The sequence below is a fragment of the Saccostrea echinata genome, unplaced genomic scaffold, assembly GCF_033153115.1.
Source record: "Saccostrea echinata isolate AGI-Se365-2 ecotype Australia unplaced genomic scaffold, CSIRO_AGI_Sech_v1 ptg000023l, whole genome shotgun sequence".
Taxonomy (NCBI): domain Eukaryota; kingdom Metazoa; phylum Mollusca; class Bivalvia; order Ostreida; family Ostreidae; genus Saccostrea; species Saccostrea echinata.
This window is the reverse complement of record NW_026889772.1, coordinates 1,882,679-1,898,440: the sequence shown is the minus strand read 5'-3', so window position 1 is coordinate 1,898,440 and position 15,762 is coordinate 1,882,679. Positions and strand designations below refer to the sequence as shown.

Genomic DNA, 15,762 nt, shown 5'->3' with positions numbered 1-15,762 from the left:
TCTATTGCCAGACCACCAGCTAATAGACATAACTTCAGAATAACAAGTCTTTATTTGCCAGACCACCAGCTATCAATGGCAGCTTTTGTAAGAACTTCACTTCCGGCTTTTAAACTTAATATGTCATCTCCCGAGGGAGTTAACTTTGTAACTGAATAAGTACCACAATCGGCTTCTACTGGACAGGATTCCATTATAAATACAATATTATTCCAATTCCTAAATACGAGTTAGTCCAGCAAAAATAAAATGGACTTCTCATTTCTCTAAAAATTAATATATATCTGTAAGAAAAACCTTCGTGTACAAATTAACTCCTCACTTTTATACACAGGAAAACCTTATATACAAATTGATTTTTGTGTATGGTATAGGTAAAATTTGTAAGAAAAACCTTTGGCTGACGTTTTCCTTAATATTGAGCTGCTTGTAAAATGTGCACTGGAAAATTAAAATTCTCTCTACATGTAACAATAGTATGGTCTAGTCCCTTGAGGAATTTGAAGCTTTTAGGAATAAAACATGTACAACATACACATTGAGCTCAAATGATGGCACAGGGACAATCTCAAGATTTCATCAAAATTTAGCCTATTTTCACTATTTCGCCAGATCCGCAACAGCTTCCAGGCCTGTGCTAATGCCCTACGCTACCACACAAAATGCAGACCAACGCCTGTACATACCATTGAACAGCAAGAGATACTGACTCAACCACCTCATTTTCAAGCTACAATTCATCCCATGAACCCAGTACCCCGCTTTTCTGAGGAAATCCCGAATGAGTGATTTTTAACTTAAGGTTCGTATTTCTAATCCATATCCTACGAATAGTAGTAGTGATACTAAAGAGTCATATATCAATAAAATATACAAGGCCACCACTTCCCTCCAAATGCACGCATAAAATATTCTAGCAATAAAATCACCTATAATATGCATTCAAACCTTAGGTTTCTCTATTTTTTATAATTTTTGACCAAACTCAATCCAAAACTATCCTCCGCCACCATACGAGTTGACTCCTTGTGTACGACTCCGTTTGTGTATGACTCGGGTTGTGTGCAAGTTGACTGAACACCATTTATATTAATTTTCCTAATGAAATAACTCAATGAGAATTATTCATTGTGTACATTTAAGGCCTAAAAAAATTAATAACTTGGTTCTCAGGCCCACCCGCATCTCATTCAACAATGCGCATTACCCAGTTTTATCCTCAAATGAATAAAATAAAACTTCTCTCATGTGCTCGTGCAGATCCAAAAAAAATCCGGAATTCCCCACCGCATTTTGACTGCATTTTAGAAATCAGTAAAACGTTTGACAAACATCAAGATGATCCAGACTTTTGGCCTAGTTTAAAATTCACAAATATGGCCGTCGGGTAAACAGGATAAGGTGTCAAGATTAAGTTTAGTCATAATGGCATTGATTTCAGCACAAATTCAAGAGGGAATGTACTTCCACGGTACAAAGTGGGGGTTTCTGAAGGTTTTCCCTGCTAGAACTCGATCATTAACGCTATCAAAGACGGCTCCCTCAACCTCGGAACTCGGACGTGCAAGATTTGCAAATTTCATTTAGTGTAGGTAAACCAAAGACTGATAAATTTGACAATGTTTAATAAAACCATAAGCGCTATTTATAGTGCTGAAACGCTTAGATTAGTTGTGTTACGTGAGCAATTGACCGGATGCATCACTAAAAGTGTTGGGTTCTGCAAGTTTAACTCGTCTGGTTTTTAGGATGCCATCGTTTCATTACATGAATCATCGGAATGTAGAAGATGCAAGATAAAAGAGAAAAAAGCAGGAAATAAATTATCTTGATTTCTACACTAGATGTTGAAGCACTGTTGATTAAAAGTTGCTAGTTTTGAAATTATATTTAAAAAAAAAATCAAAAATCCCATGTCTGTTTTTTATGAGATAAAATGGGGGAAAAAATGCCTCCCTCCCATATTTATTTTTGAGAAAATTGGCCTGAGAACCAAGTTATTAATTTTTTTGGCCTAAAGTGAGCAGGAACCAGTCAAAGCGCCCCCTAACAAAACCATCCCGGTCAAAGCGCCCCCAGATTTTGGTCAAAGAGCCCCCTGATTTTGGTCAAAGCGCCCCTTGATTTTGGTCAAAGCGCCCCCTACTATAATTGTACAGGAAAATGATGTAAAAATACCGCCCCTTGATTTTTTCATACGAAACCTTTTTTTCATTATTTATTTATCAATAATTTTTTCATTATTTATTTATCAATAGTATATTCAAATATCACTATGTTACATATTGTTTTTCTTATTTTCTTACGTTCAGGCACGAATTTAATTAAAATGTAATAATTAAAATTCAAGTATCATGAATGTCAGATATTTTTCGGCAAAGTACATCCAATGGTAAATATTGAGAATTTATTTGAGCAAGTACTGATGATTCAATTTGTACTCAAAATTATGGCTCTTATTGAGAAGGCCTCCATGTGGCAAGAGTTGGGCAACGGTATCGATACCCATTTTTTTTTTTAGGGGGGGAGGGTGATAATTAATTGATACCGGCGAACATTCTCATTTCTTTGGAAATGTTTTCTATAAGATTATTCAAACTTTATATTAACCTTTTAAATATTTCATTGGTCACGCTGAACAAACAAAAGAAATAAATAGCATGAATTAGTAAAGGGACCAAATTTAGGGGGCTTTTTGCAAACGAACATTCTATAAAAATATCTAAGGGGCGCTTTGACCAAAATAAGGGGGGGGGGGGGGTTGACCATTGCTTGGTGACAGTTTCGAAACGGAATTTTTCTATAAAATTATATTAAGGGGCGCTTTGACCAAAATCAGGGGGCACTTTGACCAAAATCAGGGGGTGCTTTGACCAATATTTGGGGATGGTTTTGTAACATCTTTTTACTGTAAAATTCTTTAGGGGGAGCTTTGACCAAAATCAGGGGGCGCTTTGACCAAAATCAGGGGCCTCTTTGACCAAAATCAGGGGCCTCTTTGACCAAAATCAGGGGGCGCTTTGACCGGGACAGTTTTGTTAGGGGGCGCTTTGACTGGATTTCAAGTGTGCAACAATCATTACCTGTCCATGGAAGTGTTCAATATTACTCCCTACCAAGCATTGTGATTGCCTTATTGAGGTTTTTACCAAGGCTTATAGGCACTGATTTATTAATTCATAATTTCAATTTTGTGTGGAAGTAGACACATCTTACCTAGTTGCCACTTCCAATCAAAAATCTTATCATTTAGCGGTTGATCAGACAATTTTTCTTGTTTACAATGGTGTGTTTCATACTGAATGCTCATAATCGAAATGTTTCGGGAAAACTAGTAAATGTAATACAAACTCATCATTCAATAAAACACCCAGATACGAGGGTCGTTAAATAAATAATGCAACAAACAGTATATCGTAGTTACTGTAGATCTATTTAATTTTAATTTTTCACAGATGAAACGTTTAATTAATTAAAGAGCTCCTAATCACAGAAAACCCCATCATTTTCCTATTGTCATCGCAAAGAAATTCACTTTTAAAGTATGCATGGTCACTACACTGAGCTGAAAACTGTTTAAAATGATCTCTGTCAAGAAGATGAAAATGAGAGCGTATGTGAAAACTGTGCTTCCTTACGTAAATCGCCGAAGAACTCATATTAAAGATATGATTTTTATATGTGGAAAGAATAGTCTTTAATTCTGTATAGTTTTCAGATTGATTCAGAAATTCAAAAGTAAAAAAGGAGAGTTAATATATAAAAGGCAAACCGGTCTACTGAAATTTGTAGGGACACCAAAAATTATCGATGCTTTGTGCAACATGATATCTGAAAATGTCAGATTTACATCCAAAGACATTGCTAGAACACTAAGCATTTCATTGTCATAACATTTTATAGAATTCTGACAACGAAAATGAATATAATAATATTTCTATCAGATAGGTGCCTTGTTTTCTTAAAATTGCCTAAGAGAAAAGTATGCATTTAATGTGCCAACAGTCTACCTGTATTTAAAAACAAATATTTTAACAAAATAGTAGATTTGTTAAATTTGCGTGATGGATGACGAAACATGGGTGCACTTTTTATAACCAAAAAGGAAGATCAATAATAAAATGATGAATCAAAGAAAAAGCTATCGTTCTTATTATTGTAAAGAGAAACAAGGGCTCCAAGCATGTTTTATTAGTTTTCATTTTTTTTCAAGAGGACCAGTAAAACATGTATATACACCCAAAGGAAGGATCTATTGTAGCTTTTATGTTCAAATTGCATTGAGGAAAGGTAAACAGATTTCCTGCAAATGAAGGCCAAATACCGCACCCAGAGTAATTTTCTTGCACCTGGCAATGCTGCTGCAAATAAGCACAGAGAAATAAATGAAATTCTGAAGAAAAGAAAGTTTACAGAGCTTTGTCATCCCCCATATTCGCTAGATCTCAACCATTGTGAGATCTTTTTATTCCAAAAATGCATGAAAACAATCAAAGGAAGATTGTACAATATTAGATACACTGTATGTCATGGAAAGTGATATTCATCAGTGTCTTTGGGGCATCCCTAAAGATGAGTATGCTGAGGTTTTCTGGTCATGGGTACAAAGACTTAAGACATATGTAAAGGATAACAAGGAATGCTTTGAGGGATTGAAAATGTTTAGAATATGTATTATGTACTTTTCTTACTTTTAGATGACCTACTGCATTATTTATTGAACGACCCTCCTATTGAATGCTAAAATTCTCTACACTTCTAGTTGCTTTTTATTGTAGAGTATTTACATATTATTTTTACTGTGTAATTCAATAAATCTGCTTGATTTGCCTGATATCATGTGCAAAATTATATTTTACAATATTGACTTGATTGACTAACAAGAGGCCCATGGGCCACAATGTTCACCTGAGTCACCTTGGCCCTATTATCAGAAGAGTAATAAAAATATATTCCCAGCAGAAGTCAATACCTCCCCCAGGACCATAATTTGAACATATTTGAATCTTAACTTTGCAGGGTTGCAAAAAACCATTCACCTACTCACAAATGCACGTAATTTTGTCTGTGGGTGACCAATTCTTGATGATGTTATCACCCACATGGTGATTTGGAATTTTATTGGGACTTTTCCACAACCTGACTTTGGTTTGCTTCTATTATTAAAGGCACTTTTGTTTTTTGTTATTTCATACCTACAAAACATTTTCTAGACTCTGAATTGCATCAACATTGTCTCAAAGTGAAGGAAAATGCATTGATTTAAAATGTAAAATATCATACAAGTGGTGTAAAAATCCACATAAAAAAAATGAAAGGCTGTGGACAGCAAAGTACACTTATTTCTCATAGATTTTGATTCAAAAAGATGGAGAATTTTTAACTAACGTGGACAGAAGATCTTGAGCCCAAAAAATATTAATGTGACTTGAAAAGCTGGGGGCCCACATGGCCCCTAAGGTTTTAAAGGTTATTTGCAACCCTGCTTTCTCAGGAAGCTTGAAATCATATAAATTTCAACTTCTCTGGCTCAATTTTTCTTGAAAAGAAGATTTTTAAACATATTTTCCTATATATTGCTATGTAAAACTTTGATCCCTAATTGTGGCCCCACCCTTCCCCTGTGATTTTCAAAGATGCCACCAAATATATGGTCCTTTATTGGATGTTTTGTTAGAAGTCTGGCTCAGTGGTTCTTGAGAAGAAGTTGAAAAATATTTAAGCTCAGGTTAGCTACAAGAAATGCATTTCACAAAATGGCAATTTTAAGAGATTTTTCCTATACATTCCCTTGCAAAACTTATATGGCTGTGCAGTGCACTGAAACTGTCAATGCAGCATGATTCTTTTTTTTTCGATTTGGTGCAAAGATCCCATAATTCTGGATTTTGGTTCATTTCAAAATTTATATGCATATAAATTTATCACAAAATGCTGGTGACTACAGGAATACCTGAACAAATTACAAGTTGATAAAATTATCTTTTTAAAAATGAACTAAAAGTAATATTCATTGATGTGTATCCCATAATTACATATTATATTTCTATTAAATTTAATATGCTTATTATCCTAAAGTAAAGGAATTTATAAAGCAGTGATTATTATTAAGGTCTTCCGTTTCCAACGGAAGACCTTCTACTGATTCTGTTGTTTCTTTTCCACTATTATTATTTTTTTTTTTTTTTCCTATCGATTTTGTGCAGACGATTTCTCGAGAACGCCTCGATAGATTTTCATGAAACTTTCAGCAATGATGGCAAATTATCTGAACTTTATGCGTTTTTTTCCCTTTTGTCGTCGTCACTTCCGGTCGTGAGATATGGCCAATTTTCCATTTTTAAAATGGCATTTTGTCCGTGAGTGTTCTCAAAAACGGTTAGAGATTGAGTCTTGAAACTTTCAGGGATGATAGATTGTGACTCATAGATTTGAGAAACCTGTATAGTTTTTGTTGCATTGATGTCCGTTGTCCACCGGAAGTAGTTTAAAAATAGGCAAATTTTCATTTTTTTCTTATTGAAATGTTTTTAATAGAGGCAAATAGACTGTTTTGAGTCATATTATTTCCACCGGAAGTTATTTCTTCCGAACCGGAAGTAGTCAAAAAAATGCTCATTTTTCCTCGAAACTTTGAGGGATGATTCCTCCACACTCAGTGAGGAGTTCAATGTCATTTTTAGCTCACCTGAGCTGAAAGCTCAAGTGAGCTTTTCTGATCACCCGTTGTCCGTCGTCCGTCCGTCTGTCCGTCCGTCCCTCTGTCCGTCCGTCTGTCCGTCTGCTGTAAACTTTTCACATTTTCAACTTCTTCTCAAGAACCACTGGGCCAATTTTAACCAAACTTGGTACAAAGTATCCCTGGGTGAAGGGGAGTTCAAATTGTTAAGATAAAGGGCCAAGTCCCCTTACAAGGGGAGATAATCAAGAAAAGACAAAAATAGGGTGGGGTCATTAAAAAATCTTCTTCTCAAGAACCACTGGGCCAGAAAAGCTGAAACTTATGTGGAAGCATCCTGGGGTAGTGTAGATTCTAAATTGTTCAAATCATGACCCCCGGGGGTAGGGCGGGGCCACAATAGGGAATCCAAGTTTTACATTGACATATAGAGGAATAAATCTTTAAAAATCTTCTTCTCAAGAACCATTGGACCAGAAAAGCTGAAACTTATGTGGAAGCATCCTTGGGTAGTGTAGATTCTAAATTGTTCAAATCATGACCCCCGGGGGTAGGGCGGGGCCACAATAGGGAATCCAAGTTTTACATTGAAATATATAGGAAAAATCTTGAAAAATCTTCTTCTCAAGAACCACTGGGCCAGAAAAGCTGAAACTTATGTGGAAGCATCCTTGGGTAGTGTAGATTCTAAATTGTTAAAATCATGACCCCCGGGGGTAGGGCGGGGCCACAATAGGGAATCCAAGTTTTACATTGAAATATATAGGAAAAATCTTGAAAAATCTTCTTCTCAAGAACCACTGGACCAGAAAAGCTGAAACTTATGTGGAAGCATCCTGGGGTAGTGTAGATTCTAAATTGTTCAAATCATGACCCCCGGGGGTAGGGCGGGGCCACAATAGGGAATCCAAGTTTTACATTGAAATATATAGGAAAAATCTTGAAAAATCTTCTTCTCAAGAACCACTGGACCAAAAAAGCTGAAACTTATGTGGAAGCATCCTTGGGTAGTGTAGATTCTAAATTGTTCAAACAGGACCCCCCGAGGTAGGGCGGGGCCACAATAGGTATTACAAGGAGGGGGGGGGGATCTGGTAAAGAACAGCATGGCCAAAGTTACTCAGGTGAGCGATGTGGCCCATGGGCCTCTTGTGAGTACTTCCGGTCATACCAGAAGTGAATAAAAAGGACAGGAAGTTGTTTGAAATTGATAGATTTCACTCTTTTATGAGTTGCTAAACAATTTTGAAGAATGGATATGAATATTTTTTACATTTAAAGTTGTTTTACTTTCTTTCATCAATCAAAATTTCCCAATCAAGATTTTATCAGAAATCTAACGGAAGACCTACTCGTTGCTCGCAACGAGATCTCATCTAGTTTTTGTTTTATAATTTCACTGACTTAAGCTAAATACATAATCTATTTGGGAAAAAAAAATCACTGTATTCTAAGTCAATTTTATGACTCAAGTGAGCTAAAAATACAAGTAAACATCAAGAATGACTCAACATTTCCAACCAGATTATATCTTAACATGCTTAACATGAAATAGAAATGAAATAATTCTACCATCATGCTAAAAATAAAGTGCCCCGCCACAGCATGATATGCCCATCAAATATTGTTCAATTAACACTAACAGTTCAGAGTGCAAGAAAATCATGTCAACCTTGATACAAGGATTTTCAAGATGTTTCCATTCCTTATAATCGTTTAATTGTTTATACATTTCCTATGGTGTAGGCATGAATTATAACAAATATAACATTATCGATCCTCAACTGGTTGTGTTAGAGCTTGACAAATACCCATCTGCAGCCCCCCCCCCCCCCCCCCCCCACACACACACAGTGACAGTGACACACACACAATCTTTTATATTTGTGAGACATGATGCTCTGAAATTTGTTCATCAATATTTTCAAAAAATAAAATAAAAATATCAATTAAACAATATCAATTTAGTCTTAATTTAATCTATACCAAATTAATTTTAAAATAAAAGACTGGCCATCAATTGATATATGCTATAAACTGACCAGCAGTTCTTCTGTCTAATTCCCAAAGGATACAGATAAGAGCTTGATCAGAGATCCTCTAACAGAAATGATTGAGACAGCTAGCCTTCCTACACTGAACTCATTAATTATTCTTTAACTGGACGCATGTCCACTCATTACTCCCAAGGGATGAATGGATCTGCGCTATCTGCTTTGTAGTGCATTTAAAAATTAATGAATATTTATGTCATTCTGAAATTAAATTTGAATACAAAGATTTTTTTTTTCAATTTGTTACAAAGATTTATAAAAAGAAAAAAAAATTGTAATCTTGATGCAACATTTTTAATAAGGTTTCTGCTAGACTCTTAGATTTGTAGGGACTATCTACCATAATTAATTTTTTTTTTAAATACTTTCTTTTTTTTTCTTTAGATTCAATGTCAGACTGGTTTTAAGCTGCAATTCATATGGACAATGGGCATGCTAAGTCCAATATCACCCCCCCCCCCCCAAGTATAATTAGTTTTAATTAATTAGTTTATAATACAATATCATGCTAGTTTATTATACAATATCAAATTAGTTCTAATTACTTTTCACCAAATTCATTTTAAAAGTTAGGCTAGCCCACAAAAACTATTTAATCCAACATGGCTGATTCCTCTGCCCAATTCCAAAGAGACATAGATAACACCTGCTTGATCAGAGATGCTCTACCAGTTAGCTCCTCACACTAAACTCATTAATTTCTCTCTAATTTGACATACAATTTTCTGTTATCAAAATTCTCCTTGACCAGTGCTTGATAATTACACCCATGGGAGAGGTGGAATTTCTCTTGTAACATTATATTTCTTATAGATTGCTGTAAAGTATATAATGAAAAAAATAAGTATTTTCATGATTTTAACATTTTTTGATAAGGATACTGCAACACTTTTACATTTTTTGGGATTGTGTAATTTAATAGTAAAAAAATATTTTTTTTTTAAATTTCACTTAAATTAGAGGTCACAGTGACCTTGAAATAGGTAGCGACACACCTTCTACCTAAGATGCATAAATTGGCCAAGTTTGATGATTCTACGTCTAATAGTTTTCTAGTTATCAGCCAGACAAGATTTTTCCATATTTGGCCATAGCATCTTAAATAAAGGTCAGAACGACCTACTTTTAGTGCGCGACACACCTTCTACCCAAGAAGTATCAGCTGACAAAGTTTGATAATCCTAGGCCTAATAGTATTAAAGTTATGAGCCGGACACGAGAAAAGCTAACAGACAGACAGACGGACGGACATGAACGCCATAACATAATACATCCCGTCTAAAGACGGGCGTATAAAAATTGAGAATTTTGGAAATTTTACCAAAAATGGATTAGTCTGATCATTCCCAGGGTTGTAGCTTTCATATGCCTTAACCAGAGCTGGAAATTCTCTCAACATGTTTCCTTGGTCTACAGAGAAAGTATTTGGACCACAGAATCCTTTACAGGTAATTAATCTTCCATCTCCATCTTTAAATATCCTTTTATGACGAGATGGTAAAGCTATAATAAAAAGAAATGATAACCTGTATATCTACAAAGACAATTAGACCACTTTTTTATTAGGTATTAGTTTTAAGGGAACCGACTGGGGTTTTATTGTGCGAGAACTACAATAGAGAAACTCTTTAATTTTATACCATATGTAGCTTACACTGACTTCAGTGTACATGCCAAGTTTAGGAAAAATCTACCGTCTAGGTATTTCTTAGGGACTGTCTCAAAATACAGGTACTTTTACTATAGGATCATATGGGAAAGTGCTAATTTTTCACACTTCAAAGCAAATTATACAAAAACTACAATAGACTTTTTGCTAAAACTCTAATATGTGATGAGTAATACTATATTGTACATTATATGTAAGAAACACAAAATTCTACCGCCTGGTTTCTAGATGGGGGATCTCAAAATGTCAAAATTAACGAAATTTTCCTGTTTTTATGGAGTACTACAAAAGATGACAGAAATTTACACAAAAAATAACAAAAATAATTGTGAAATTCTCAAATTTCTATGTTTTAAATTTCAAGAGCTTCTATTTTATGTTTTTTTCTTTTATAACATTTTTTATGATACCCTCTTAAAGAACTTCAGTTTATTATAAGTCACAAACACACTATTATGACGTCAATCTACCTATCGAATGAAAAATCGTTTAAAACATCAGTTATATAAAATTGTAATTAGATTTTTTAACCTGTGATTTTTAATTTTGTTAAATTTTATTAATTATGTGAAAATAGTTGCTTTTAAAGAGTAAATACACTTCATTTTACTATGATGCGTGAAGTATTGCACAATGGAAACCCCATCAGCCCCCTTAATTTTTTTTTCAACCACAAAAAATAAGACTTTCTGCATTGAAAAAAAAGTTTATATTTGATAAATATAGGATCTACCATAATTTGTGGTTGGATATGATTTTTATCCCAAGAGTTTTGTGCTTTTTTTATCCCCGAGCCTTGTTATAGTCTATAACATCTTAAAATTGAATGTGTCAGATAACTAACAATATACCAGTAACTGGTATGCAATCTTTAAATTAGTGGGAGGGTTTAATTATAATTTTGTCTTTGATTTTACTTTTTTTTAACCAACCTACCATCCCAGTTTTTGGGAAAAACAACTAAAAGAAAGTGGCCTTAAGCATGTTAAGCAAGATAGTCCTTTGTCTTCAATATAACAGAATTACAATGCATTGCCAAGTACATGTTAAGTTAGTACATATAAACTTTAAACCTTTTGGGATTTCAAGACTTGATGGATGTATAGGAACATTTCCAACAATCAAACACCACTCTTCATGGAATGTTGTTTCCAACTTGGAATTATAGTCCACTGTATTTTCAAGATCTCTTTGAGTGTAATTCTTGTGGCATGAAAAACACTCAATTCTACCCTTATCTTTAACAAAGAAAAAGCCATGTTTTGCTAATCGCAAACTTGACACATTCTTAAACTTTAGACAGGAAAATGACGCTAAGCGATTCCATTCCTTCACCATGTTATTTGAAGAATTCTCCTCACATTTTGCCAGTAATGGAAATACTGACCAGCACTTCCTTGAAAAGATCAATGGTTTAAGTAAAGAGTGCATGAGCTTCTTTTTTATTTCAATCTGTCGAAGTCCTTTTCGTACCAAATATTTTACTAATTCTTTTTTGAGTATCTTAAGTTGGCAAGCATGGTTACTAGAGCTGCAATGTTTTTTTTTGCAATATTTGTTTATAACTGGTTTTAGAAGTTTCAGGACACCTCTGCCTACAATCTTCTTACATTTCTTTTTCTTCTTATATCTTTTTGCTTTTTTCTTTGCCTTTCTTTTTCCATTTATTATTTTTAATGTGTCTTTCTCTGTTTTCTTGTTCACATGGTGGTCTTCCCTTTCTTTTCTCATTGCTGGCAACTCAATACTTCTTGCAGGCCATATTTGATGACTGGCAATATCACAATGATCACCTGCATATGTTAAGCATTGCTTTTCTGAATTTTCTACCAAAGAATCCGATTCACACTCACTCTGTGAATAATACCCTGACTCTTGAGATGGTAGCATATTTTGAGATGGTCCATCAATTTCAGTTGCAGGTTCTTGTTCAGATTCTGGGATGTCATGTACACTGGGATCATCTTTGCTTATTTCCTCCTTATTTAGCTGTGGTGCATCCTGTAAAGCTATTGGATGGTCCCTGTCACCCTCTGTTACCTTTCCTAGTCTCCCCCTCCTACCCCCTTCCAAATGACAAGATGTTAAAAAGTCCCAGTCTTCATTTTGAAACATAGATGATTCCCAGTCCACATCACTTGAAAGACCAATGTCGCAATCATTCTCAAGCTTGGATGATTCTGCCATTTTCATCAGTCACCCTTCCGACAACATTTGGGAAGGGAGACTTAGTAACGTTTCTCGGCTTATGGACGGCGTTTCTCGTTTTGGAAATTCTACAAGCTTTATGCCATAACAAACCTTCTTCACTCCAGATATAAGTCATCTGATAACAACTTTTAAAAGTACTGTAGTACAAATTCGGGTTCGGCAGCCATGCGACGGAAGATTTACAGTAAACTCGTACCCAAACCGAGTCGTACCCAAAACTGAAGTCAACTCGTACCCAAAACTGAAGTCATTCCTATGTGATTTAATACAAAGTTTTCCTGTGCACAAAAATGAGGAGTCAACTCGTACACAAAGGTTTTTCCTGGGTGCTAGTCACTGCGCCCCAAAACCAGAACGCCCCATGCATGAGCGCCCCAAACATTTTTACCGGCGCCCAAGTACAAATATGAGCGCCCCAAACTTAATTCACGAGCGCCCCAAATCAGCATTTCGATCGCCCCAAGGCTCATTAACTAGTAAAGAAATAAATTGTTGGCTTTTTTTTTTTTTTTTTTTTTTTTTTTTTTACATTTCGATGTTAAAAATATATTGATATGAACAATTCACGAGCGCCCCAAATTATATCTATCATAAGTGCACCAGATTTTAAGTATAACGAACGCCCCAAGATTTGTAAACTAGCATTATGAAATAATTATGAGATTATAATTGAGCGGGCTCCTTTATGTGGGATAACGGCGGTGCTCAGACTTTGAAACTATCGTTTTTAATTACACAAATATTTAAAAGTTGATAATATAAAAGAATATTACACAAGTGTTCTTTGAAGAAGGAAAGTCAAACAAAAGAATATTTTGTACAGTTGTATGCAACTAAACATAAGTCAATTTCAACATAGATTCAAGTGAAATATTCCAAAAATAAAATATAACTGATGAAGTACTTATATGTATAAAATTATCACATAACGAGAGCACCTACAGATACCTGTGTTAGATTGGACGATGTTGTTTGGGGCGCTCGAAATGCTAATTTGGGGCGCTCGTGGAATAAGTTTGGGGCGCTCATATTTGTACTTGGGCGCCGGTAAAAATGTTTGGGGCGCTCATGCATGGGGCGTTCTGGTTTTGGGGCGAAATGACAGTAACCCGTTTTTCCTATAAATTTAACCTATACCATACATTTTTGAAGTGGCTATAAGTAAGTAATTATTTTATCATAGTGACTTGTGTGTACAATAATTTTACATTCATTATATTATATGTCTTATATTACATGCATTATATATGAAACTGGGAATTTGACATGGGAAATGAGTTAATATAAATTTAAATAGAGCATTTGAATTTTTTTCATTATGTAAATTAATTATTATGTAAATTTGAAATTCCAATATTTCTTAGAAAATCATGTCTACAGTTTTTACACAGAAAACATTTTGATTTGAACATATTTTGTTGCCTATAAACTTTACAAATGGTTTTGAGCAAAAGTTCTTAAAACTTAATACGCCCTTTCCCTACATATAAATTATACCAACATTTTGCTGCAGGATAAACACGATTCTCGCACCATGGAGAACTTTTAGGAATGAAGAATGGAAAAAGGTGAGCTAGGTGATCCAATTGGGTTCGCCCCGATTATATGTTCGCGCTAAGTGGTTTCGCTCCCAGTGGTTTCGCCCCAATTGTATATTGTCATTGGGAGCCTCTTCATTCTGCAAACCACCTTGAAAGTTTTTTTGCTTTATTTCATGATTCAGTATGGCATATTCCCCTGAGGCATCAGAATGAAAGTTGAATGAATTGAGCTTTAGTTGATGATGAAACTCCCCACCCCTGCTTACAAAGTGAACAGCAATGTAAAACCATACACATTGTCTGAGAATTATTGGGTTGTTTGGCACATTCTTGAAATATTCAGCAATTTTCCTCAAGTCATCATCTGATTCACATATAATTTCTTTGTGGCATGTAGGTATTGACAAACCTGTTCTCATTCTTTCCTTCAATAGGCCATTAAGTGTTCTATTTGCCACTTTGAAATGTTTGTCTTTAACAATATCAATGTCTCGACCTATATCTTGTAGATGTCTGTTTAGTGCTGCTCTGATGTTCTTTAATGTATTTTTATGGAACTCCTCAGCTAATTCATTTGGGAGTTGTTTTTACCTTGATTTGGTGATCTTTGGTTTTGCTCCACAATAAAATTGGCATAGGTAATTTGCTAGCTCCTCAGAGGAAATATTTGTGAGGTCCAGTGATTTACCCAGAGCCTCGAGGGACCATTCTACATGTAAGAAAAAAGGAGGCACAGATGAGAGTTAGACCAATATGAAAATGTTGCTTTGCATATCAGTCAAATTTGCATTTGGTGATGAATTTGAACATCAGTGTTAATTTCGACTGAGCAGTTTATCTGTTATATGCAAAGAAGCAATAATCAACATTATTTTTGTTTGTGTGCATATTTGTTTGAACTTACCATGAATTATATTCAAAGCCCATTTTGTATTCTTTTTGGTTGAATCTGACTGGTTGTTATCAAAATATCTTTGAATTTCCTGTTCAGAAACTCTTCTAAATCTGAGAGTATTATGAGAAGTGGAATCATTCAGACGAAGGCCAACTTTTCTTTCACCCCCTTCTTCATCAACCTGGAGTTTTCTCTCCATTTCTTCAATGTACGTTGGCCACTGAAGAAACTGCCATTCCAATTTGAGTAATTTCAATGACTTCATCAAATTCTAAATCGCACAGAAAATCTATATCTTCTATTTCAGGAAATAAATCAGGTAGAGGCGGCATGCTAAAGTCACCTTTTTCATCCATGATTATTTGCGGTGTAGATCAAAGCAGACGTTTCATTTGATCATTGTGACGTAGAAAGTGTTACTGATCAAGAATCAATATAGCTATGAAAATGATGATTTTATTTTGAAAGGGAACATAATGTTATTATTTGTGATTTATTTGTATGGAAATTGTGTATTGAACGTCAGAGTCAGACACTTTCTTTATTTATATTGTTATGGAATTCCTCTTTCAGAAAGAAGTGCCTAGGAATTTGTATTCCTACGCACCTCAGCAATACATGCACTTTAGCGCGTTTTTTTCTGTGCATTCATGAAAAGGTGCATATGAAGTTTATCTATTTTATGGCCGTATAGGAACCGGAAGCGGAGGCAT

At 34.8% G+C, this 15,762-nt stretch overlaps 1 protein-coding gene across 1 annotated transcript in view; it reads right to left on the bottom strand.

Moving 5' to 3' along the window:
- The window catches only part of LOC133191061 (uncharacterized), a 31,760-nt gene extending 19,082 nt beyond the window's left edge, over nt 1-12,678 (bottom strand). Inside the window, exons 1-2 of the mRNA XM_061326741.1 lie at nt 11,476-12,678; nt 10,055-10,236 (exon numbers count right to left, since the gene is read on the bottom strand). Of these exons, the coding sequence (XP_061182725.1) occupies nt 10,055-10,236; nt 11,476-12,595 (1,302 nt within the window). The 5' untranslated portion in view covers nt 12,596-12,678. The remainder of the gene's footprint in view (nt 1-10,054; nt 10,237-11,475) is intronic.
- Nucleotides 12,679-15,762: the final 3,084 nt, after the last annotated feature.